This window comes from Tyto alba, unplaced genomic scaffold (assembly GCF_018691265.1).
Source record: "Tyto alba isolate M040663 unplaced genomic scaffold, T.alba_DEE_v4.0 Super-Scaffold_12, whole genome shotgun sequence".
Taxonomy (NCBI): Eukaryota; Metazoa; Chordata; class Aves; order Strigiformes; family Tytonidae; genus Tyto; species Tyto alba.
The window spans coordinates 1,518,481-1,545,219 of record NW_024881274.1 but is presented as its reverse complement, the minus strand read 5'-3'; the positions used below and the strand labels follow the sequence as shown (position 1 = coordinate 1,545,219).

The following is a 26,739-nucleotide window of genomic DNA, read 5'->3' as shown; positions in this document are numbered from 1 at the left end:
GCCATTCATTGATTCCGTGAACTTGGCAGAGTAGGTATGAGTTGCTTTAGTGAAAGAATCCACCAAATAATCAATGGGTTTTTTTATCTGGAATTATCTTGCTACCAGCAATTCCCCTTTTCTTTGAGTGAATGAGGAGATGTGATAGAGTGGATGCTCAAATATATTTTGTGTTAAGAATATTTTTGCAAGCAGACCTACTCACCTCTGCATTAGAAATGATTGGGTCCCTTGTGCACACCAGTGATTTAACCTTTCAGAGAACTGGTAAAGCGAAAGCTGGTGTAGTTGGTGATAGAGCTTTGAATATGTGCTAGGTGGAATAGTAAGGCTGTGTCTGCATTCATCACTAAAGCAATCTAGTGTGTTAATGTTTTTTGTCTCTACTTCGTATGTTCCTGTGAATGTTTTATTCTGGTAATGTGGATGGGAAATTACTTGTATCCAAACTTGCAGCATGATCTTAGCCAGACTTGGAATGAACAGGTTTGTCCAAAGACTGCTGAGGCTGCCAGTTGCTCTCTAAAAGGATATTCTCTTGTTGATGTTACATGCTTGTATAATTTTTTTTAGGCATAAGAAAAAAGGTTTTTTACAATCTTTGGTGTTATAGATATTTTTCTAAGTAAGATCTTTTAAGTCTAGACCATTGACCTGGCCAGGGCTTTTTAATCCTGTTTACACTGATGCCCACTTTGTGTTTGACAGCGAGTCATGATGTCTCTGTGGTCTTGCTAAATGGTGGTGATCTGCTGTCTCCTGGCTGGAGCCCAAAGAGAACACGTACAGAAGAAGCATGAAGTTCACTCAGTGACTAACAAGGTTGTATCAAGATGTAACCACCTTCCTAAAGTCTTGAAAGCTTGGAAATAAGAAACTGGGGGAAGCTTGGCACTGTCACATTGCCTTCGATACGGCCTGTCTGTGCTTTTCTCCATCTCCAGCATGACCAAAAAGCAGTGTATACCATAGCCTCATCCTCATTGCACTCCCATATCAAGTCACATGCATGGCTTAAGCAGTTTCCATGCATTTGGGAGGCTAATCTGCCTTAAATTTGCTGTGAATTTCCATAATCTGTGTTGACAGTAAGTCTGAGAAAATACATGGCCATGTGAAGCAGTCACGTGGCAAAAAATGACCTGCCTCCTACTTTGTGCTTGGTGAAGTATGCCTTTCTCCATGGCATGAGGCATGGTGGGAAAAGGGCTTTTAGCTTGCTGTCATAAAATATAAGTTACTTGCAGCTATTCCCAGAAAGAAAAAAATGGTTGGTATGCATGTTCTCTCAGCTGGCGTAGTGGAGCATAGGGAGTTCAGTCAGTGAGTGCTTCGGGTCTCTTCCCAAGAGGGTCTAGAAAAGTACTCAAGTCTTTCAGAAAATGGTAATTTTGAGTTTCTTATTCCACTATAGGAAATAATTTGTTTTCAACAAATAATTCACTTAGTGAATTTATGTGTATATTTATGTTCTAAATTTTATCTTTGGCAAAATAAAGCTGTTAAGACTCCTGTTGAACTCAAGCTGGAGTAGCATTTTAATGCCAGGATAGCAGTCTGCGCTGATTTACTACACTTGTTTTCTCAAAACAAATCATACTTCAAACCGATTTACTGAAACGAAACTCTTCAATTATTTCTGCAGTTTAGTAGCACTTCAGAGAAGTTGAAGCAGCAGGCCAGTGTTTGGCAGCAGAGCGAGCTTGCCTGGCAGGCTTGTGTGTGTGTTTGCTGCTGTCCTGTTGTAGTGGACCCCTCGCTCTCCGTGTGCTGCTCTGGAAGGAGCATCTGTGCAGCGTGCGGCCACCTGCGTGCCGGGCACTGTGTCGCTGTAGGGAGTGGTTTTGATGGTTTGGTGAGGTGCTGTCATTCTGTCCTTGGCTGCAGGTGTTCCCAACACCCATCCTCATAGATTGTTGTGTGTACAGCTAACCGATGGTGAGAAGATGGCCTTCTGGTGTGGCTCGCTGCCATCCTGAGCTTAGTGCTCTCCTCCTAAGGAGATGTGCAGTTGTGTAAAGTCAGAGGTCTGCAAAGCTTTCTGGTCCTCCGTATCTCAACAAGTTGAAAGTCCTGACCAGGTTTAGCAGAGCCGTTCCAAGCTCTGCATGTCTTGTACTGGATGCCTTGTAAAGCGGTTGGTGGTGAGGGTTTGCAATGTCCTCATTGGCCTTCTGAACATCCTTCCTTCTCTACAAAGCTGCTGTTGAAGAAAATGTTACATGAATTTGGTATAATTGTAGGGTGAGATGCTGTCTCTTACTAGACCAGATGACAGAGCTGGGAAATAAGTCTTTTTTTGAATTTGGGTCACAGTGAAGCAGCTGCCGTGTTGCAGAATGGGTGATTGAGGACATTGTGTCAAACTGTGTCATGGTATGTGGTATTTATTTTATTTACAAGCCATTCAGGTTAGTTTTTGAGGCTTATCTATGAAGCAAACACTATTGTAGTTTCTTTTGACTGTCATAATATGGTGGTGGGTGAATTAGGTGTTCATCCCCATTTGATTGTCTCCCGCTCAGCTGAGTAAGAGTCTTTTGATGTACAGAAGCCGACAGAATTGCTCTCTTTTGGCTTCTCTCTCCTTTCCTGAAATGGCCGTGAGAGTGATATTTGGGTCAGCTGCCTCCAGTGTGTCATTTTCTTTTGACACTCATCGCTCTGAGCGTATAGGAGGAGCCCGATGGGGAAATGCTGTGGTGCTGTTGGCTGCAGTGGAATCGGGAATAATTAAGGAGTGTTGTGGTTATTCGAATAGCTAATCATGTCAAGACAAGGAAATCTCTCTGATGTCTGACTGAAACGGTATGTGAGTGAAGATGGCTTTACCCAGACCTCGCTGTGAGAGAGGTGCAGGGACCCAGGTCAGTGCATGAACGCTCTAGCCCATACAAAGGCTGTTGCTCTCCAGCAGCACGTGTCCCTCTGTGGCTTTGCTGTGGATGTAACACACAACGGTACTCCTGTGTTCTTTGATTTGAACCAGAGACCTTTTGGGTCTGTCTGGGAAAATACAGTTTTACTTTCTTTGGTGCAGTGCTCTGGGTCTCGGTAGGTCTGTAGGTCTGAAGAGCCAGGCAGGGCATCGTGCTCCCGTTTCCTTTGAGTGTACAAGTTGTTCTGCTCCGCGTGGGCTTCGCTCCTCCCCTGCATGTCTCCGGGTGCAGCAGGCCACACAGGGCCTGTTGCAGAGTTGGAAGTGGGATGCTGTCCTGCAGTTTCTTTCCCTCCACTGTCCACAAGCCAGCGAGCATGTCCTGAAATGAGCTGAATCTGTGGGATTTGTTGGTGGATGTGTGCAGTAACCCCAGCCCCGCTGTCTGACGTGCTCTGTCACTTCAGAGTGGTGTTGGTCACTTAGTACCTGCTTTTATTGTCATCCCCACTGTATTTTTTCCATCTTTACCCTGCTATTGCCTGTATTTGTTAAGATAACTGCTGAGAACACAGGTGCAATAGTCAACAGCACAATATTTTTAATATTTTAATAATGTATTGTGTTTGTATCATGCCAGTACTAGTGGAACTGCACAGGGTGCATCGGGGGTGGCTATGCAGCAGCTGCCCGTGCTGTTTTGGGCAGTCGTCCCGCACTGTGAACGGGAAGGCTCTTCGGTCACAGTATCACTTGCCAGTGTATTTCAAGTCCCTGTAACTTGTCCCCCTGTACTACCTTCATTCTTACAGGAAAAATTGCTTTGCTGCTGTTGTCCCAGACTCTTCTCAGTGGTACCCAGGGAAAGGTGATGGGCACAGGTTGAAACACAGGAGATTCCACTTAAACATAAGAAAAGCTTTTTTTTCACTGTGAGTGTCATCAGATATAGGAACAGGTTGTGCAGAGCTTGTGGAGTGTCTCCACCCTTTAGGTATTTAAAACCTGGCTGGACACGGACCTGCCAACCTGCTCTAGTTGATCCTGCTTTGGGAGATGGAGTATGGTAGTTTAAACTACTGATTGTTGGAATGTTATAGATTTCTTAGGGTAATGCATATGGGCACGAGGGAACCTAGAGGTTAAGCATCTTCAAAATACAGTTAAGTGACTGCAGTAAATGAGTGATTCTGTCACTTACAAAGAAGCTGTTGCAGCATCAGACTTGTTGGGCATTGGGTATGTTTGATCTCTGAAGTACTTTGTCCAGCGGTAGTGCTTCGTGTGCCCGAACCAGGGTTTGGTAGCCCTGAGGTAAGGAGCATGTGACATCTTATCAAATGAATATCTAGTTTGGGAGCAGCTCCTAGGGAGAGCTTCTTGGTGTTTGAGAGATGAGTGCTGCATATATATGACCATCTTGTGGAAAAGCCTGAAGGATCTACTTGGTGTGGAAGAAAGAGAATTGACAGCTCAAAGTCAGGAGTGTTTTGTGGACCTGAATCCATACTGAGACCATGGTCACGCAGTCTGATGGTCATTTCAGTTGGTAGGAACAGTCTTTTTTGAGGCTATCTTCCTGATCTTTGGATTTTAATAGCAGTCCCTGGTGACGTTGTCTGCGGACAGCCTGGGCTGACAATCCAAGAACTCAGCTTTTGGTTAAACAGTTGGCCTTGATCTCAAAACAGCAGTGTCAGGTGTTTTCTCTAATACAGCTTGAGCTTCACATTCAAACTCTTAGCAAAAAAAAAATAAAAATTGCCCTTTACCTACTCTGTAATTCCTTGTTTTCAGCATCCAACTAAGTTACCCAGGGAAAGAGTTTTGCTGTGTTACCAGCTCTTACGTAGCGAGGAACAAGCGTAGCAATGCTGAGGCCAGGAGCAAGGCAGGGCCTGGGTTGGTAAATCATGCTGGACCTGCCAACGCTGTATGAGGTCAGTGCATATAGAAGCTACTAAAAACCATCTGGACTTAGTAGGCTTAAACTATACTGTAGAGAAATGCTTTGAAGTGTGTAAGACTCTAGAGATGAGCAAGACAGGAGAGGGAATGCCCTTGAGAGTTTGGGCAGAGTTAACTCCCGTGTGATTTTTGAGCCCCAGTGTAGCAGCTCTTCACTTGCAGGGTTATTCCTAATCCACAAGATGTGTTGTGAGGGAGTGGGGTTGCTTGTGCTGCAGGCTTCAGTCCCGCTACTGTGCTGGTACAACCAAGGTTTGGTGTGATGCCGTGTCAGTTTGACTGTGGCTTGTTGCCCTGAGGATCAAGTGTTTAATTGCAAAGACTGTCAAACAGTGCGCCGTGCCTCACCATGTAATCTGCCACCATGTCTCACTGTGTAATCTGCTGGCCACTTTATTTTCTCCACTACTACATCTCACATCATCAGAGTTCATGCATCACCTGGGGCTTGCTTCTGCTTCTTGATACCTCGAGTCTGAAGATCAGCTTGCTCAGGTCTGCTAAGCATCTGACAACTCTGTCCTGAGTCGCTACAGAAATGCCAAATTCAGGAGCTCACTATAGCAGTCTCTGAGCTGGTACACCTCACTCCCATCGATTAGAAGAGGTACTGAATGCTGAGCACATATAAAGGGATTCAGGCTGACACAGATCCCAAAACAGGTCTCCAAAAATCTCATGACAGAGACTCTACAGCTCAGCCTCCATTTTCAGTGAAGCCTGTTGTCACTGCAGGCTTCTGCTCTCACGTGAACTCGAGTCAGGCTTGCAGCTCATCGTGTGCTCGTGCTGCAGCACAGAGTGCACAGGCTGCCCCGATGGACGCCGCTCTTCCGACGTCGGGATCTCGCGTGCTCTGGTGTGTCTGCCCTGGAGATGATGCTTCCCGGAGGAGCATGGTTGCTGTAGGTGAAGTAAATTCTAGTTTTGGCCAGCATGAAACACATTGTGATTTCATTTGAATTGTGTCACTGCGGGGGAGTGTTGCTAAAATTGTCACTTGGCTTTCCATGTTAGCATCACCTAGAGGGCACGCTGAGGCTACTGGAAGTTCATGTCTTATCTGAAAATTTGAGTTTATCTTTAAACTGAATGCTTGGGTGGGTATATGTATGTTGATTTTCAAAATGATACATATTTGACATCTTTATTTTTTTGACAGCACAAGAATCTTATTATATATCTCTACCTCTTACCCATATTTTAGTGTTCTATTTATATCCTGCATAGGATCTGCGGTCTCATAATTCATTGAGGGTTTTTTTAGGCTCAGGGGGATTGGTCTGGGGATCAGCAGAACCTTGTTAGCATGCTTGGGATTTGAAGATACTGTTCAGAGATAGTTTCCAAATTGACATTGATGCTGTGGCTTTTTCAAAACCATTCTCTGCTGTTTGCCATGATGACAGAGTATTTACTTGAAAAAGTGCTGTGTTGTCTAAAAAGTCCCAGCCTTTTCACTCCCAAATATTCTATAATGTAGATTAAAAATAAAATTCAGTACAGTTGTTTTCTTAATCTTTTTCAGCTGCACAGTGTTGTAAACACTTCTGAAAAACATAGGAATAAAGATGGTGGTGGTTGAACCCACTCCCTTCATGAATGGTGGAATGGTGATAGCAGTGAATTGTCTTGTCCCAGGGAGATCCCTGCGTGTTGCTCGGGAGAGCAGACGCTGGAATTGATGCTCAGGTTGGGAAGGCGGGTGGCCTCTGCACAATACTCACCAGGATTTGAGGGGTGCTGGTACCTTGCGGGTACGGGCTCTGGCCATGACTTTCTGCTTTCTTGAACAGTAAAGTGTCACTCATTTTTCAGATAGAAAAAAAAGGAACCCCTGTGCTTCCTCAAAAATAATTGTAAATCATGCAATTTCTTACATTTCAATGTAAATGAGAATTTAATGAATAATGCTAATTATTCATTCATCCTAATTCAAATCCTATTTTAATTAGCCTGTGGGCCCAATTTTACTTTCATGCAGCATGAAACCTCTTTTGATTATCAACAGAATTGCCATGCATTTATTCTTGATTTTTTTTTTCTGCTCAGCACACGTCTTTTTAAACTGCTTAAATCAAAACAAAACAAATATATCATTAATAAATTAATCAAATTTCATTAGCATGACATGGGAGGACATATTTTAAGGGAAAGAAAGTCTTCCTGTAAATATGTTCAGTTAATAACTGGCTTTTGGCTACAAAATCTTTCTCCCGCATCTGCTGTCTTAAGACAAACCTTGTCTGAGGAGGAGCTGGTGAACTATTGAAATTCAGAGAGATCTGAGGGCTTCAGCTCCCTGCTCCCCTCTGGGCGTTGGCTCTCACGGCTGGAAGGTGTGCTCCTGCTCTGTGCTTCACCTCTCCTCCAGGGAAAACTTCCTTGTGAGCTGACTGCGGCACCCAGGCGCGGGCTTGGCCAGGGGAGGGTGTCCCCTGCGGTGGTGGGATGGTGCCCTGGGCTGGGCCGGCCTGTCCGCCTTCGCAGCGCTGTCCCAGCCGTGGTGGAGAGGTCAGTTGTGGAGTCCTTCCAGCTAGAGTCAGGAGTCACGGGAGGGTTTGGGTTGGAAGGGACCTTAAAGATCATCCAGTGCCACCCCCTGCCCCGGGCAGGGCCCCCTTCCCCCAGCCCAGGGGGCTCCCAGCCCCGTCCAACCTGGCCTTGAACCCTTCCAGGGAGGGGGCACCCACAGCTGCTCTGGGCACCCTGGGCCAGCGCCTCAGCACTCTATTGGTAAAATATTTCTTCCTAATGTCCAATTGAAACCTGCCTTCTGTCAGTTAAAAACTGTTGCTCCTTGTCCTGTCACTACAGGCCTTGGTAAAAAGTCCCTGTCTTTCTTACTAACCCCCTTTATACACTGAAAGGCCGCAAGATGGTCTCCCTGGCACCTTCTCCTCTCCAGGCTGGACAGCCCCAACTCTCTCGGTCTCTCTCCACAGCAGAGCTGTTCCAGCCCTCAGACCATTTTCGTGGCCTCCTCTGGACCCGCTCCAGCAGGTCCATGTCTGGCCTGTGCTGGGACCCCAGAGAATCCCCTCCCTCGACCTGCTGGCCATGCTGCTTTTGATGCAGCCCAGGGTGCGATTGGCTTTCTGGGCTGCAAGCACACAATACTGGCTCATGTCCAGTTCCTCAGCCTCCAGTATCTTCAGGTCCTCCTCTGGCAGGGCTGCTCTCCATCCATCCCCCCCCGAGTCAGTGCTGATGTTGGGGGTTGCCCCAACCCAGGCGCAGGCCCTTGCACTTGGCCTTGTTGAACTTCATGAATTTCACAGGGGCCCGCTCCTCCAGCCTGTCACAACTGCTCTGGGCGGCATCCCTTCCCTCCAGTGTATCAGTTGCACCCCTCAGCTTGGTGTCGCCCACAAACTTGCTGAGGGTGCACTCAGTCCCACTGTCGATGTTGTAGATGGAATGACTTGGAGTGAGTCCTGACACTGTACATTCTGAAGGCGTTTGGAATTCAACAGCCCGGAGTGAGACTGTTCTTAAAACTTGGCTGCTGCATGCTGCGCTGCCTTATAGGTGCCATAGGTCTCAGGGGTATGGAGGCACTGCTGGGAGCATTTCACCAGAGTAACCATGGTTCCAGCTTCCTCCATTCTTCCTGTCCCACTGTCCATCCCTGCCACACTGCAGCCATCTCGTCTGAAGGCAGGAGTTTAAGGTTGCTACAGTAAACTGCTCCTCAGAGATGCAGCTCTTCCCTCCCTGACTGGCGGGAAGCCATCACAGTTACATGAGAAAGCTGAAATGAGGTGAAATTAATCCCATATTTAAATTCATATTCAAACCCACACATGGGCCAGATAGGGGAAGCTCCACAGATGAGGGGCCATTCACTGTCTGTGTCTGTATGTGAACAATAGCTGTGTTAAAATAACTCAAGATTTACTGCAGTGAATCTCTTAACCTAAAGCTGATTTCTTTTTTCCCATGTACCTGCTCCAAATTCTTTATTTTTTCTGGATGTCAGTGTCTGCAAAACTTTAATTCGCAGGAGCCAGCTTGCTGTCAGAGATAAACGTCATGTCATTTGCATCGTATATCCTGCCTGCTCTAAGGAACCTCCTCCACTGGAAGTGCTGGGATGAATTTATGACAAATAGAAGGAATGAAAGTCTCTCTCAAATGCACTTTCTGGCATGACTTAAATTAGCCGAAATTGCTGACATTTTGCCTTTTTCAGATGTGTGTCAGTGTCCATAGACTTTTATTTCAAACAACAGAAAATTATTGAGTTAAATGTTGCCAGAACAACAAATCTGGGAGGTGCTAAGTGTACGTGGGGTGAAGGTTATGGCAATATATCTGGGTCCTGCAGTACATGCATTGCAAAGGCAGAAATGTGCAGTCTCTAACCTTGGCCGATTTCACGGAGCTGAAGGATACCACCATTTCAAATACCATAATTCTGCCTGGAACTTTTTGCTTTCATGTTATGTTTAATTTGGATGGGCTGAACATTTCCAGTGAAAGAAAGGTTTAATGACAGGTCATTTCACTTGAACCAAAATGTTTTCTTAAAGACAAGGAAGTTCTTTGCCTGCTAGTGGATTTTCCTGTATTTGTGTCAGTAGCTCTGCTCTGCACTAAAACTAAATTTAGAGTAAGTGACACTTTCTTGTTGAAGAGAATCAGAGTTCTTCAGTGACCTCACATCTCTACAGCCAGAACTCTCTAATTGACAGCACTTTTGGTTATTAAACATGTGTCCGATAATGCCATCTTCCACATCTGAAGGCTGTGGTTTACCTAAACACACAAATCTGTGTGGTCAGTGTCTGTACCTAGGTGTGTCACGCTGTTCATTTATGTAGCTGGTGGAATCCAGGCTGTGAATCTGTCTTTCTCCTGAAGCACGTTCTAAAGCCGGCCAGACGCGCTGTGCCCTCCAGTGGCTCAGCCACTGGGGTCACCCACCCACCTCCCTGCCTCCTCCTCTTTATAGCTGGAGAGGTACGATCCAAGCCAACCACAGGTGTGTGGTCTGCAGATAGAAAACACACCTTGAAAAGCTGATAACTATCTCAAAAGAATTTATTAGATGTCGAGGTAGCAGCTTTTCGAAAATTAAAGATTCAGTGTCCCCTGTCTTAGTGAAACAAGCACTAATTTCAAACTTCTCTGTCAGTATGAATAAACATTGACAGTGTCTGAAAATTTAAAGGTTAGTTTCTGCTTTTATTCCAAATTTACATTGGCAAAAGTATTTAATGAATTTAAAATTTACTTAGTAGTTCAATTTTAGAAAAGAGTTTGGCCCTAATGTTTTCAGTGAGTGAAAATTAACCTCTTCTTAAGCTCATTTAGGTTTTGTCTCATTTTTAATTGACGAATCACGACATGTCAGTGAGCAATATACACGGCCCGGTAGCATCCACACTTGGTGGCTAGATTGGCAGTGAGGCTTGGTGTGAGTGTGGGTGCTGTGGCTCTGCAATCCCCAGTCCCAGGTGTGGGGTTCACCTCCCTTTTCTGTTCAGTGCATTGGAGACTCTTCAGGTGCATAGAGTACCCCCAGACTCGGTGTGCCACCCATTTTGACTTCCACTCATGGTGAGCTGCTGGGAGATGCCAACCATGCAGGTGTCTGAAGCACTGTCATCCCACTAATACAGAACTTGGGGTTACAGAGCTGTGCTCGGGTGTCTTTCTGAAGTGGGAGTTCAGAGCGTGAAGCCACCTGCTGCAGTAAGGCATTGCACTGACACTGGAACCCTCTGGTCTTTTTTCCTGTTAAAAACGTGTTATTTCAGCCAATTCTGTCCATGGCATAATGGTAGCATGGTTGCATAGAAAGAAGTGCTGTGATTGTAAACCTTGGAGTGATTGCATGCACAACTGACAGCTGCTAGATTAAGTCATTCACTGGTAATCCTTCATTTTCTTCCCATGTTTCCCAGCTAACCATATTGAACTCTCTAAATCTCTCACTTTTAGACATCTTCCCCATTCTTCAGCTGGTTTTGAGACTAATATATTCACTCTGATGTTTAAGCAACTTCTGAAGGATGCAGACACAGGCATTGAGCGCTGTCTTGCTAACAAGGAGGTAAGATCACCCTCCTTGCTCCTGTTTGCCTGTGACACAGCCAAGGGTTGCATTAATCATCTCTGCTGTATCACCAGCTCTCACTGAGATGCTCATCCATTAGGACCCTCACTCCCTCCCCTATTAACTGATCTCCAGAGTAACTGCTCTCTCCTTTAAAAAAAAAAAAAGATGGCTGTTCTTTTTCTTAGCTGCATGTCTTTGCATTAAGCTTGGTTAAAGCGGTGGTTTTGTTTCAGTGGACTCAGCCTCTTGAGCAATCTGTGTTTTTCTGCATCGCTGATAACTCTCATCTTTAGTTGTCGCCCTGTAAACTTCTATGCCATTTGCAGATTTTGTCAGCAGCCATCTTCTGGTTGAGGGGAAAATACAGCCTAGTTGCCAGGCCTGTTTCTGGTCTTTGCAGAACTTGCTGTAATTATGTGAAGCTGATCTTGCTTCTAATGTGGGAATCATCTGTCAAGACCTTTGTTACTTTTGATCCACTTATTATGGTCTTTTTTAATATTCTCTTGTGCTATTTTTTCTCACACTGTCATAAAGTAATAAATCAAATGTCCTACACAGCCCATCCACATTATGTCTGTGCTGTTGTCTTTTCAATGAAACATTGAATTTCACCAGAAGGGGGATTACTTTTATATCCTTTAATTCTGTATTGATTGCATCCCCTCAAATTTCATTATTTTGCCCATGAACAACTCTGTAGTTACATGGAAGAAGATGAATAGGTGCAAATACTAGTTTTCTTCCGGTCTGCTGCAATTTTTCCAGGTTAAGAATAAATCACTTTTAAGAACAGAGTGGCAGAGGTTTGTCCATTTCTGGTTTTAGGGCCTTTCACCAATTGCTCTGATGTAAAAATTTCTATTAACTAATATTTGACATTGTTGGAGGACTGAAAGATGTCTTATCCTCTGTGCTATAACAACATCAAACAGTTCTTTCAGTGCTTAATATTTTACGTGTTTTGCTACTTAGAGCTCCAGGTGGGTCTGTAATCTCTCTAGGTTTTGTTCACTGTAATACTTTACAGTGTTACCAACTGTAAGTCTCCACTATTTTTTTTTTTTTTTTTTACTGTTAGGATTGAAAATTTATATCGATTTCTATCTAGTATCTCTTCTAAAATTTTTGACAGATAACTTTTTTAACTAGATATTCCTTCTGCTCTCCCAAAAAGTACTACAAAATACTTACTAAAGTATTTTCTGGCCCTGAAAGGGAGATTTTTAGCCTTCCTAAGGGACTGAACCCAAATCCATAAAATAGTTTGAGCATCAGGTTAGAAGTCAGATGTTCCTTAGGTCAAACCCTGTCTCTAGGCTAGACCTGCAGGTAGCACTGCTCAGGTCACTCAGGTTGTCCTGCCTTTAAATCAAAGATAATAGCAGCTGCTTCCTTCTCATGTTTGGGCTGGGCAATTAATTTTTGTCTCAAGACAGCTGGCATTGCCCTGTGGAGAGAGCTGTTTCTCTCTGTGGGCTATGGTTGAAGCCAAGATTGCTAGTTCAGGCTTTAACAAGGCTTGGCCACCTCCATGTTGTTAAAATAAATCTTACTGCTAGCAGTGGGACGTAGCCAACAGTGCCCATAAAATTTCATGGGAGCTTAGCTTTTGATCCACAGTGTTTTGGAGACTACAGCCTCAAGTGTAAATGTTTTTATTAGCATCTGAAATACAGAGCAGCTGTGTCTTCTACTCAGGAGTAGCTTTGGGAGCACATTTTGTTTGTGAAATGGCTGTTAACTGCTCCTTTTTTTTTGTAGCAGATTTCTCAAAAGCCTGCGGAGGAGATGTAGGATCCTCAAGCAAGTTCTGGCAGCTGGAGTTTCTGGATAACAGGTGATGTTACAAACATGGTTGTGTGTTGGTTGTAAAATTCTAGAGTTTTCTCACTCTCTTGGTTGAACATTTATACCATTTAGGCTCAGGCTGATAAACTCATTTGGGGTTTCTGTTTGTTTTTTAGATAAAATTATTTCATCACCATGAGTTGGAGTTTTCTGACCCGTCTGTTAGAGGAGATCCACAATCACTCAACCTTTGTTGGCAAAATCTGGCTGACAGTGTTGATTGTATTTCGGATTGTCCTAACTGCTGTGGGAGGAGAATCCATTTATTACGATGAACAAAGCAAGTTTGTGTGCAACACGGAGCAGCCTGGCTGTGAGAATGTTTGTTACGATGCTTTTGCTCCTCTTTCACATGTGAGATTTTGGGTCTTTCAGATCATTCTTGTTGCCACTCCATCTGTGATGTATTTAGGCTACGCAATTCATAAAATTGCCCGGATGGTGGAACACAGTGAAGCTGACAGGAGGATCAGAAGCAAAAGCTTTTCCATGCGCTGGAAACAACACCGTGGCTTAGAGGAAGCTGAGGAGGACCACGAGGAAGACCCGATGATGTACCCAGAAATAGAGCTGGAAAGTGAACGGGGGAATAAAGAGCAGCAGGCCCCTGCCAAAGCTAAGCATGATGGCAGGCGGCGAATCCGTGAAGATGGACTCATGAAAATTTATGTCCTGCAGCTTCTGGCGAGAACTACGTTTGAAATCAGCTTTCTTGTGGGTCAGTATTTTTTGTATGGCTTTGAGGTCAGCCCCATATTTGTGTGCAGCAGGAAGCCGTGCCCACACAAGATAGATTGTTTCATTTCAAGGCCAACCGAAAAGACCATTTTCCTGCTAATAATGTATGGGGTGAGCTGCATGTGTTTACTTTTGAATGTCTGGGAGATGCTCCATTTGGGATTTGGCACAATCCGAGACACACTGAACAACAAGAGAAAAGAGCTGGAAGATTCTGGTACCTATAACTACCCTTTTACTTGGAATACGCCATCTGCTCCTCCTGGCTATAACATCGCAGTCAAGCCAGAGCAAATGCAATATACTGAACTGTCCAACGCCAAAATGGCCTACAAACAGAACAAAGCCAATATAGCTCAGGAACAGCAGTATGGAAGCAACGAAGAAAACATTCCTGCCGACCTGGAAAATCTGCAGAGGGAAATTAAAGTGGCTCAGGAGCACCTGGACCTTGCGATCCAGGCCTACAACAACCAAAACAATCCCGGCAGTTCCAGAGAGAAGAAATCCAAAGCAGGCTCAAACAAAAGCAGTGCCAGTAGCAAGTCAGGAGATGGGAAGAACTCTGTCTGGATTTAATGTTGGCTGAGTTTATATGTTGTGTTTTTACTCCTAGTTTATCATAACCAGCAACCCCTTGAATAATGGCTTCCATTAAGTAAATATTTGACTCTGCTTATTTTCAGGGATACCGTTGGCTAGTGATTCAACCTCTCAGAAAGGGTTTATACGCATATTCTAGGATTATAGAACTTCATTCTTCTGTCTTCCAAGTCAGGAGGCAAATAGGTATATTTAAATCATTCTCATTGAACGGTTTATGCTGTATGTACAGTATTGTAGTACATTTATTATGCACAATTTTTTGTATTTGTACACTGGATCTCTGACGTTACACTTTTTTATATTAACGAGGAGAAGGCAATAGGTAGCTGTTAGCATTTTGCTAGTTTTATTACTGTGGTCCACAGTTTCGTTGTTGTTCTTCATTGTTTTAAACGTAGAATGTTCTATGCTGCGTTTCAAAAGTGCCTTGAACATACAGACAGCACAGAGGAGCCTCCGGTTACCCAGGCAGCCCACGGGTGCCAGTCGCTGAGCAGCAGAGCAGTGAAGGATTTGGAAAACATCTGTTAATGGTGCTCTTGACTGTCTTTTACAAAAACTATGTGCTACTTATGAAATGGAAGTGTCATACTATAGCTACTATGTACTACAGGTTTTTTTGCCCTATGGAAAATTACTTACAGGAAAAATGTACATGTGTGAGAGTACTTGCATTCCGAGTAAGTGCCAACCCTAATGCAGAGAGGGCTCAGACTTCCCTGCAAGTTTTGTGCAACAGGAAGGAAGCGAGACTTCAAACTCTTGTAAAACATCCCAAAAAAAGTAAATAGAAATTACTGGAATCAGTAATTCCACATATTTATGTGATATCTACGGAAATGGATGTTTTTGAGATCTGTTGTTACATAATGCCCTGCTTCCCAAGGGCATGAAGTTGTTACCATGCCTTTTGGATAAGGTTTCTGTCTTTTCAGAAGCAATCTGGTTAGAAGGAGTCACGGTAATTTTGTTTCTCTGTGCATTACACTTGAGGAATAACCTTCCTCCCCCCAGCCAGGACACACGAGCTGTCTGTAAGAGTTTTTACAAAGCCCTTTCTGACTATCAGTGATACTGCCTTATTCCTGACCCCTCTTCCTTCCATTATGTCTGAGGAATTTAGTTCAGAAAGAGCAGTGTGTATAATGTAAATTTCTGCTTGAGAGACCAGTCAGATTTGGCATTCTGTGGTTTTGGCATTAAACTTGAATTTATAATTAGAAAAAGGAGAATGCGGTATTTACTGCCTTTGGCGGAGTCTTTTTGGCAAGGATGTGCATTAATGTTTGAGAGATTCTGATAAATGTGTATGCTTTTTGCTACTATTTATAATGTATTCAGGACCTTGCTCCGCTCTCTTTTTTTGTTAGGTTTTCATGCGTTTTAATATATTTTGGAGGCCTGTTTCAAGCAGGACTGTTCTGTTTCGAGGCTACCTCAGTCCTCAGTGCCTCGTTACAGCTGGACAGGAACAGGGTTGAGAAGTAAGGCTCCGTGGGGAACGCAGGGGAACTCGTACTCCATTCCTGTCCCGCAGAACATCTAAGTGTAGGCTTTACATTCACTTTAAACTAACAGGATACGAGCACATGTTTGCAGTTATCCTCTACCCAAGCACTTGCTGAAAACAGGTATTTTGCTGGATTGTTTTCATTCGCTTTGGCAGTCCAGGCGTAGATCCCAGCTATCTCTTAGCTCTGCTTTAGAGAGGCGTAAGCGTGCCCAGAGCCAATGCAAGCCTCTGCGTGAGGTTAGTGAGAGCTTCTCCAGTTCATCTCCAGCAGAGATGACTGGAAGCAAACTTGCTTTCTGGCTTTTGCTTAGCAGAGTAACTCCTGGCTGCTGCTCCGGGAAAGGAGCAACCTCTGAATTTTATGCAGAAAAGTTTCAGACTGATGGCTTTAAGTAAGTAACACAGTAAGTACATAGTTTTTAAAAGTTAGAGTGGACTTGCGGGCTGGGATAGCTAGCCAGTGAGATGGGACTAGCTGTGTGGGGTGAGAGGACTTCATTAATAGTGCTCCTCTAATTAAACAGGAGTCTGAAGGGAAGCATGCTGCCTGGAGATGGGCAGAGAGGCTTTTCCAGAAGAAGGCTGGGAGTGTGATAGAGAAGCTGGGTGGAAAACATGTCTGAAAGTACTAGGTAAAGACATTTGGAACCTGGAGATAAACGGGGATGCGTGGCTACAATCCACTCATAATCCTCACACTGGGACTGAGTTGTTCTTTTCATCTTCCCAGAAGGGTTACATTGCTCTTAACCCTCTGTGGAGGTTTCAGAACAGCCCCTCACCAGCTGAATGGCAAGAAGTTAGAATCCTTTCCCCTTGTTGCTCTCTACGCAAACTGCAGCAATTTCTTATCAATGACTTAAAATAAAATTCGTCCATGACAGCTGCTTCACCCGTTGTTTGTATTAGCCCTTTCCAATTCATGATCTAAACTCTTACCCACTTAAAGCTGCCGTCTCAGGTCAGTCCTGTGAGCTTTTTTCCACAACAGTAAATACTCCCTTAGTGAGCAGAGTGTATAGAATATTCTGATCCCAGCACTTAATTCATTCCAAAAAGACAAAATAATGGAGCTGTTTCTATTACTGGTTTTGTTTTCATTTTAATTGTGTATAAAATGGCACATTTGCTTTGAAACTGAGTGTTTGTTATTAGTAGAGGATGTCTGTTAAAGTTCTAAATGTTCATGTCTGTGACTGTATTCAGTTTCAAAGTATCGGGCTTGATTTTTCCTTTTGAAGAAATGATACATGCATTACTTTAAAATGCTCTCTTGCTTTGGCTTAATGTAGGCCATTCTGAAATAAATGTTCAGAAGAGACTTTTGGACAAAAAAATACTGAACGTAACTTGGGTTTGTTTTGTCATTCTCTGGTTTTGGATGCAGTTTGGAAAAAAAAAAAAAATATTAAATCCAGTGGATTACTCCAGTCTGAGTGAAATGGCTTCCTTTTTACCAACAGTAGGGTATGCTCTGAATATGTGAGGGAGGGAGAGGGATATTTTAATTATTTGTCTTAGAACCACAACTTGGAATTTTGGTATATTTGACCTTGTTTTGCATAATAAAGAGATGATTAGAAACTAACTGTGCCTTTCTGCATGTGGATTGCTCTTCAGTGACAAGAACAATTGCATTAGAAAAAGAAAAATCTACAACCTTTGTAAGTCAGACCCGAAGAAGGGTACCACTTATGAAAACATGAAAATCTGCATTTATGCATGTGAATGAGCATGCTGATATTGTCCAGTGAACTGTGCAGCATTAGCTGGCCTAATTTAGCTGCAATTTTTGAAGGAACATACACGAGCTGGCTGCCCAGATCCTTTTAAAAATTGCAGCTGAATGCCTGTCTGTTTTGCTGTCACAAAAGATGGCTTTTGTAAGTGTCCCATGCTTTCCCCTTGCTGCAAGTTTGGCCTCAAAATTGGAATTATGTCTAAGGAGACATTAAGTGGTTTGCCGTGTCACGCAGCTGCGAGAAAGCTAGAAATGAGATGGATTTGGTGATGTGGGCTTGGAATGAAAAGCTGTTTGTTCAGAGTTAAAGAAGAAAGCAGCCATATAGAGAAGGGCAGCGCTGCTCCTGCTCACAGGGCAGGCTGTGACCCGAGCCGCAGCGAGGGCTGTGGTGGCAGGGCTGGGCGGTGGTGAGAGGCAGGACCCAGCAGTGATAACTGTGTGTGGTTTTTTTCAGCTGTCAGGTTACCTGATCATCCAGCAGCCTCCACGGACTGGGAAACGCGCGGGGAGCGGGGAGCAGCCCGGACGCGGTCGCCAGCTCCGTGCCCGGGCAGGGTGATGCCAGCCTGAGCTGTGCAGCACGGGTCCAAGTGCGCAGGTAACTGGGGAGGGGCAGCGGGGCCTGGGCTTCTGCTCTGACGCCTCTGCTGCTCCAGAAGCACACTTAACCTCGCCGTTATCTTTAAGCATGTGATTAACTCTGTGTGAGTCAGTGCAGCCAGCTACAGGCATCCAGCTAAGCATGTGCTGAAGTGTTTTAAAAGTGCAGAAGCCTTCACTTAACGGTGAATTTGCAGGAAGAAATTCTGAAATGCTTCAGGCATTTGACCATAACTGAAAAGGAAGGGTACGGTTGCGGTGCTCTTCACTTGCAACATGTTTCTTGGGAAGTTGATAGAAGCAGCATTTGATCTTGTGCTCAGAAACAGGCCAGGAGTGGAAAAGAAAAGGCCCGGAGGTGAGAGCTGGGATCGCACGCAGCCGCCCCGGGCTGGGTTCGGTCACTGGGTGCAGATGCGCGGTGCTCTTCGAGATGCCCCTGGGTGTTCCGCGTGGCCTCCAGCTGCTGCTCCGAGAGGACGTGTCCCCCGTGTCCCCCGGGGGGCCCGTGTCACATCTGCCAGCCCCATGTGGATGCCTCGGGTGCCTGAGGACCCCTCCGACAGCACCACACGCCTACATGGGATCCCGACCGATCCCGCGTGTGGCTGGGCAGGTCGGCTGGCAGCCCCACCTCGGCTTCCTCTGCTGTAAAGGGAGGATAATGTGACTTACTTTGTACTGGCTATTGCAAGTATAAATGAGATCCTCCCTGCAGAGTGATTTTCCTGTTGGAATCACAGGTTAGGGGTTTACTATTGCTAGCATTAAGTCTTTCTGCCTGTAGTTTAGCTAGAGTCTTGTAGCAACTACGCCATTCCTGTAGCTTGATTTGTTAATAATTCAAGAATTCTCCATACCTTGGCAGCTGTGAGGCTCTGTTTGAGGGGGACTGTTTATTGAGACACACACATTTACTCTCCGGGCATTTGTGGCATGCCTAATTCCTGTGAATCGGATGTGCTGTGCTTTGCATGTTGTGCATTATCGTGGAGCAGTTCCTGGAAGACCGATCCGTTTGTGCGAGTTAAATTGTGGTTTGCTGTTAACGGCGTAACTAGATGTAACCCACCTTTCTGCAGCGGCGTGGAGAGGAGCTCAGGGGCTTCCACTCCTTCAGGGCTCACCATTCATTTTCCCTCTGTCAGAGGAGACTGCAAATATCAGTTTATCATTGCTTGGAAAATGACATTTTGTTTTCTACAGTGTGACATTATCATTGCTGTATAAATGCTGTGTTGATAGCTGGGGAAAAACGCCTTGGAAGGGGGATGAGAAGACATCTGATCAGTGCTCATCGGTGTTACGGAATAGTTTATATACAGTTCAGATTTTGCTGTCCTCCCTTTTATTTTTTTACCGAACAGGATGTTCTGGTTACTCTTTGGCAAAGGACGTGTAACCTGTTTGTGGACCTGAGCCTGCTGCTTCCCCGGGAGCGGAACCGAGGCCCCTGCGGCTGCACCCCGGCGCAGTGATGTGCCCCGGGAGTTTTACACCTGACCCTTGTTCAGGGCTGTGACTTCTGCTGCCTCGTGGCCTGGATTTTCTCCGTGTGCCGTCGGGGTCTGGCCAGGCAGAGGCAGGAGCTGTGCCCCCACTTTCTCTTTGGAGACGGCCACGGCGTGTGCCTGCGCCCGAGGCAGGCGTGGGGCCGGGTCTGTGGCTTGACGCGATGCAGACCTGTGTGCTGCCTGTAACGGGCTTTGCCAGGGGGTCTGTCTCACTATCCAGGTGGACATTAGGTGTCCGATCTCTGGTGATGAATGAAACTTCTGAAGTCAGCAAGCAAGCGGTGATGTATTTTATCTTTGTCGTGAGTATTGGAAAGCATTGTGCCAACCTCCCAGCTTTCATCTTGCTCTTATTTAAAGACATGTTGTGCCTTAAGTGAGTTACTTTTATTTTTTCCCCTCTAAGTATTTCTTATCCCTAGAAAACCAATATTCCTATTTATGAATGTTTGCCAGGCTTTTTATATTTTTTTCCATAAACTTTAAATCATTTGAAAATCCACTATCAGAAAACTTTTTAAAAAGCCTGTTCTGTATGGAAAATGTTTTCGGTAACACACTGATACTAGCAGGTGTCAGTATGTATGTGTGTAGCAGTAGTTTTGGAGCTACCTCATTGTCTTTGGCTCTTACTCCCCCTGACTTTTTGTGCAGGGAAGAAGGTGAGGGGATTTGACCCATGATACCTGACTTTAAATATGATGACTCCAAGCTCTGAAATAAAATTCCTCTCTTGCTTTATATTGCTGATACCAATATTTCTTTTTATTTGTCTGAGGCTGGTATTACAATATTGAGTGATTCGTTGCTGCATGGGTTCTTATGCCATATACAAAAAATTAAGACTTAATGTGTTGTATAGTGTTTGCATTAATTGGAATTATACCAGAGACCACAGTAAGTCCCACTTGTGAAAAATGCTGTGAAAATACAAAGTTACAAAGAGAAGTCTGCAGGTTGTCTGGGGTTTTTAATGGAGGGAAGAGACCCCAAAAGTGCCGCACCCACTGCTCAGCTCAGCTTCATCCAGAGTAGCTGCCCAGAGGAGGACAAGGAGCATTGGGACAGGAATCAGATTTCCTGGAATTTGCTTAGCAAAGCACCATGTTTCATTAATTGGGTCCAGCGCTAATTGAAGGCTGGTGGTCTGTTCACAGGTATTTTGGATGTTTTATAAACTCTATAGCTTCCGTAGGAGGTCCAGCCCTTTGGAAGGAGCTGGTTTCCGCTGAGCTGAGAGTGACCCCCCAGCCCAGACAGAGCCCTTTATCTGACATATAAAGCATGAATCAGAAAATGGTGCTGATTAGTCAACCATATTTGGTAATAAACTTGTTAACGTTTCAAAAGGTCTTTGAGGGAGCTGTTGAAAAGTCAGTTTGATTACATCAGCTGCATGCTGAATTTCTGTGGGCTTGTAGCTGGAACGTGCTCAGTGTGAGAGATGAACACATAGGTTCCCTGGGAGTGTATTTTCCATATTATCCATGAGAAAATAGATAACTTTGCTCATATCAACACATGCCAGCTTTCAATGCTCTTAGGATGAAGTAGAAAGAGAGACATGGAAATGTGCAGTGAGGGTCTCTGAAAATTAGGGCTGGATCGATCTGGTAAATTTTGTGATGAGATACATGATTCAGACAAGAAAAGTGCTAAATGTAAATGTTCTGGGCATCAGTCACTGCCTTGTTACGCAGCCACGTAAGAAATTGTTCAGCCAGATAGACGGGTTATTCTCACAAGCCAGGCAAAGTGCACAAGGGCAGTGCCGTAGGTGATGGGAGCACAGGAGAGAAAACAGGGGATCGCCAGTCTGCAGGGCAGAAGGAACCATCGTCTGGGTCTTTTGATATTTTGGTATTTTCATTGATTTTTCGCCCCCCAAATATCAAATGTACAAGAGGCGTTTTGTAAAGCCGGTGAAGGTTTGGAGACAGGACCTGCTGTTGCCAGTGCTGCGGGCCTGGCGAGACCTGGGTGCGCAGTATTCCCCCTCCTGGAGCAAAACTGCTTTGGAGTGTGGAAATGTGAGCAGCCTTGGCCCGTTCATTAACATCTCCCTCCAGCTCTCCCGCAGGTGCTGGCTGACTTCAAGCAAATTAAAGGGAAGTTTGGGACACTTCCAGTCCCATGAAGAGGTGGTGGCCAGAAGTGGTTCTGTTGAAAAGAGGTAAGAGTACATATTAGTGAGGGCTTGTGTCGTGTGGCTGGGCAGCCTCCGGGTCACGCAGCAGCACCTGCAGCCTGCCAGGGGAGGGCACGCTGGGGACGCGTGGCCAGGAGTCCTGCAGCTGTTAGAAGCCTCTAAATTAAGGGAAGAGATGCAGCTGTATCGGATCGAAAATGAATTTAGTAAATGAAACCCGGGGAGCAAGGTGCAGATAGATGTTTTGCCTCTGGTCCATGCAGCAGTTTGGTGACGTACAGTGTCTGGCTCCTCTGGCTGAGGGAAGCCCTTGCTGCGACGTGCGTTGCGATAGCACCTGGGTGCTGCAGGGCGGGCTGGGGACCCTGGTGCTCCGCAGGTGTAAAACCAGCCGCCTTGTCCTAAATGTTAGAAGTGTGTAGTGAGACGGAGGGCCAGCGGGAAAGCTTTGCTCCTTGGTTCACCCAAAACATGGTGTTTCCAAGAAAACGCAAGCTGCCCTGCAGTTCCTTTGTCAGCATGTCTGTTAGGCCACCCTGTCCCTGAATGTTTCTCCCCTGTATTCTGGGGGAGGGAGGGCAGTTCATTGTTGGACTGTTATGGGAGGGGATGAGCTCAGGACTATACCACAGGGCTATGAAATGAAATTCTGCTTTAATTGGTGGCTCTGAAATCTGGTTTCTTACCACCTATTGCCTTTTCTTGCTGACTAGCTGGTTGGAGCAGCAGTGTTATATAATGACCTGGTTGTTTTTTTAACAAAAAAGTAAGCTATGATCCTCTGCAGTGCTAGCTTTTTTTGCATTTCCTATTTACATGCATATTTTGATGGCCACGAAGGAAAGAGAAGATCCTTGTTAAGAAAGGAGCTCCCAGAAAACCAGCAGTAGCCAGTGTAGGGGTAAGGAGATAGTTACATAAACTGCTCTGACCTGGAGTGCCATGGTACTGCAAATATCCCGGAGAGGAGAGCTGAGATCTTGAGAGACTGCAAAGCTAATTTAATAAATTGCTGTTTTGCAGTTAGGAATTTAAAATTCTTAAGAAGGGCTAGGAAGAAAAGCTCAGGAAAATAGGAAAGCGGAGCCTTTTTTTTTGGCACATACCAATTTAACTCATCAGCCTCTGATCCCGGGCTCCTGCAGTTTAGCATGAACTAACGCGGGTTTAACGTCGTGCTTGCAGTTACAGGCAGGGATGGATGTGCCAGATGGGGTCCCGGTGTGCTGCGCCCTGCGCGGGGCGGGCGATGGCCGGCGCCGGTGGGACGGAGGGGTCGGCGGCCGCCGTCTCTCTCTGCTCCGGCTGCGCTGACAAGGTGAGATGGGCCCACTGGGGAGCCTCAGTTAAATCCTGCTGACCTGGATGTGAACTGCTGAGCCGTAAAACCGGCTGCACCTACCCTGCATGCGCAATCCCAGAAGCCAGCAGCCGTCGTTTTTGAGCCACACCTGTTTCTGCCTCGGCTGCTTGTGGGTTAAAGCTTACCGGCGGCAGAAATGTGAACCCAAGTGTTCAGGGGACTGCTAAGGAAAAGCAGTGGCAAGGCTGGCCCGTGCCTGGGATGGCATGGTCTTTGAGCTGGAAAAGACCTACAAGGCAGTGCAGTCAGCAACCTGGCCGGCAGGAGACTGCTTCTTAAAGGGCGTTTGGAAATTTTTTAATACGGTCTAGTCATAACAGACTCGAGGAATTGGGATTCCCCCATTTTCCCCAGGATATTCACACCCTCCCCCCAGAGCTGGCGGCTGCGCAGCCAAAGTTAAACCCCACCCAAGCCTTCAATCGCGTTTTCAGGCCACTGGCTGCCTTCTGGGCTAGCAGAAGTCCTTCCCTCCTGTCCTGGGTTGAGTGAGTGGTGGAGTTTTTTGGTGGCAGGGGAGGGGGCTATCGGGGCGGCCCCCTGTGAGAAGCTTCTTGAAGCTCCCCCAGCTCCAAGTCAGCTCCACTTCTGTTTGGGAAATTGGGCCAATCGGCTGCGCCTCTGCGATAACGTATTTAAGAAGGGACGTGGTGACGGGCAGTGGGACTGGTGAGGAGGAGTCGCTGCAGCTGCGTGAACACCAAGGTCAGTGGAGGAACGGAGGAAGAAAGGAGGGGGGAGGTGTGCCGGAGCAGAGACCCCCCTGTATCCTGTGGGGAGACAGCAGGGCAGCCCCCCCTGCCACCCATGAAGATCTACGGTGGAGCAGACATTGATTTGTGGCCTGTTGTTCCTGCTCAGATGATCAAGGTGCTGTGCCCGAAGAAGGCCGGGGTCTCATGGGAAAAGGCAGCCCCGCTGCTGTAATTCAGTGCTGGGAGGATTGCAGCATGCGGGGGAGTCCCACGCCGGAGCAGCTCGGGAAGGGCTGCAGCCGTGGGAGGGAATCCAGTCGGAGGAAGTTAGTGACCCATGACGGAGCAGTGTGGGGAACGCTGCGGCCCATGGGAGGAACTCATGTTGGAGAAAGTTTGTGGAGGACTGTCTGCTGTGAGAGGGGGACCACGATGGAGCAGGGGGAACAAGTTCCGGACACTCCCCTCACCGAAGATAAGGGAAGTGGCAGCACTGCCTGCACCCCCCATTCCCTGCCCCTGCGCCCCTGGGGGAGGAGGTAGAGATATCGGGAGCAGAACTGAGCCCGGGAAGAAGGGAGGGGTGGGGGAAGGTGTTCTCAGGATGTGGCAGTGCTTCTCACTGTCCTACTCTGTGTTGTTAGTGTCTGTAATAAATGTATGTTCTTTTATTCTTCCCCTAACGAGTCTGCCTTTTGCTCGTGATCATAAAAGGGGGATTTTCCCCCATCCCAGTCCTATCTCGAACCCCAAGCCTGGCTCTCTGTCCCTTCTCATTGCCGGAGGGGAAGGGAGAGAGAGCTGCTGCGTTGTGGTTGGCTGCCAATCAGGCCCAAACCACGACACCTCCCTGTTGTTGGCTGGGGCTGTTCTGTGCCCGCAGCCCAGGGGCCCCTCGCGAGCCAGCGGTTACAGCTGCGCGTGTCCGGCAGCCCCTGGCCGCGGGCGGCTCCGTCTTATTCCCATCTGGACTTGGGCTGTTGCCTCCCGAGCCGTGGGGCTGCTCTCCCCTGCCGCTCCGATTGCTAAACTGTCCTCGGGGGCTCAACTCCCTGCTTCTTTTTTTCTTTCCCGCCCTGAGTTGGAGCATTCAGTGCAGTTGTGGTGTAGTGGGGGATACTGGAGCAGCCTTCGTGCGCCCGTGTTGGCGCTGGGGCTAGCCACCCGTGGGAGCTCCCTGCCTCAAAGGACTCTTAAAAGTGATTTTGGATTTGACATGCATCTGGTTTGTGTGCAGGCTTGGAAAGCCTGTTTTTGGCTCATGTCCTTAGTCTCTGCTGTTGAGGTTTTCTCATTGCCGTTAGAAATTGGGCCAGTGGTGTCTCAAATTGGTCAGCAGAAGGTTGATGTCTTTCTTTTTACCTAAAAGCAGAACGATACTCAGCTCTCCCATGCAAAATGCTTCAAGCACTGTGTGACGCTGGGTGTGTTTGCTACCCCAGCTGAGCTCCTGGGAGGTGAGCGTGGTCGCCGTGACCTTTTGCGTTCGCAAAGCTGCGACAAGCATTTGGCAAAATTCCTGCGGCTGTTCGGTCCCACCCGCTGCAGCTCCTCCTGGGCCGCCCCAAGCTCGAGTCGCCTCCACTGCAGACGTGTGGTGCTCAGCAAACCGTCGGCGGCTGGAAACGCTGACGCTCCCCTTCCCCCCGGAGCGCCTGGTTTCTGACCAGCGCCATTGGGACTGACGGTGTTGTGCAAGGCGTGCGAAGCTGAGGCTGCTTGGAGACGCTCACCGCTTTCCCGTGAACCGCCTCTTTTCTGTGCACTGATTCGTTTCCTGTTTCCAGCTGGAGCCTGAATAGCAAAATCCCCATAGCAGGCAAGATAGAGCTGGGATCTGTTTTCGGTTGAAGTGTGCGTACTCCGTTTGACCATCTGTAAGCTGTTTGCCTGCAGAATTTCGCCATGGTCACAAAAAGGTGAATTTCCCTAAAATCCCCACGTACCAAATAAGAGCCTCATCAGCTCAGGTGCAGCAAGGACTTGCTTTGGTCCTGCTCTGTCCCCGCCGTGCCGCGTGCCAGGGGCCGTTGGGGGAGAGCCAGAGCAGGCTCTCTGCTTCCATCCCCTCTCTCCTCTTCTCTCTCCCTCTCTAGACCTCAGTTTCCTCCCAGGAACAGGGGGTGACCCAGCTGGAAGAAGTCACGCTGTCTTCCAGCGTTGTCACTGGAGCAGAAAGTGCCCGTTGCTCGAGGATGTGGGTGCATGGCTGGAGTGCTTCAAATGGGGAAGGGACAGACGGACAGTTTCTGTGCCGTGGAGTTGTGTCAGCCCTTGGAGAGTTTCCTGGCTGGAAAATGCGTGTCCTGGTTTGCAGTCAGAGTTCAGTTCAGGTTCTTCATTTATTTGCATGGAAAACGAGGACATACCTTTTTGCAGCTGTGTTGTGAAGCCAGTGTTTGGGTGTTACTTTCTCTCACCTGTGATTGATCCCCCAAAGAAAACTTTTTTCAGGATGACATTTCCCCATTTCACTTCACACGGCAGCATTTACCTCCTGACCGTCTGATGTCTCCCTCTGCTCTCAAAAGCTGACCAAAACATCTTGGCTTTCTTATGAGCACAAAAGCTGAAAAAATCATAGCCTCCCTCTGCTTACACAAGCTGCTGCTCCCGTGGCGACCCCCCATCCTGTGGCCTCTGCCACGACCATGTTCCTGGGGGGCCCTTGAGGATTTTCTTCCTTGTGCACACCCTAAAAGCAAAGTCTGCCTCATTAGATTATAGCTGAAAAATTGCAGCCAGATGGTCAATCACCAGCATCGCAACCAAAGGAGCAAAGATATTTTAGGTTCAAGGGTTTCCCATTATGTAATGGCACCGACACAGAGGCGGCTGCGGAAGAGGTGGTTTCTTAATTCTTTGGTTTCACTAGTAATGAGGGAAATTTTTTTTTTTTTTTGCTCGTTACAGGTGTTGGAGATTGGCAGGATCCACCCTTAGAGGCCCGATGCTGTTTTCATCAAAAAGCGGTGTAAATAAGTCTTTGAGTTTATCCTTGTAAAGCGACAGCTGCTCAGACAGACACATCCCCCAGGCCTGCCCAAGCTGTT

At 46.6% G+C, this 26,739-nt stretch overlaps 1 protein-coding gene across 4 annotated transcripts in view; it reads left to right on the top strand.

Annotated features, from left to right (window-relative positions):
• The window catches only part of GJC1 (gap junction protein gamma 1), a 30,008-nt gene extending 9,781 nt beyond the window's left edge, over positions 1–20,227 (top strand). Inside the window, exons 2-6 of one of the 4 annotated variants that reach the window (XR_006164831.1) lie at positions 10,796–10,907; positions 12,678–12,753; positions 12,881–16,013; positions 17,820–17,963; positions 19,333–20,227. Coding sequence is in view for 1 of the 4 variants with exons in the window: in XM_033006619.2 (XP_032862510.1) it covers positions 12,900–14,081 (1,182 nt within the window). In the remaining 3 variants the exon portion in view is untranslated. Of the gene's footprint in view, positions 1–708; positions 823–5,581; positions 5,752–10,795; positions 10,908–12,677; positions 12,754–12,880; positions 17,210–17,819; positions 17,964–19,332 lie in introns of those variants that run through there. The other 3 variants (XM_033006619.2, XR_006164832.1, XR_006164833.1) reach the window with 3 other exon arrangements.
• Positions 20,228–26,739: the final 6,512 nt, after the last annotated feature.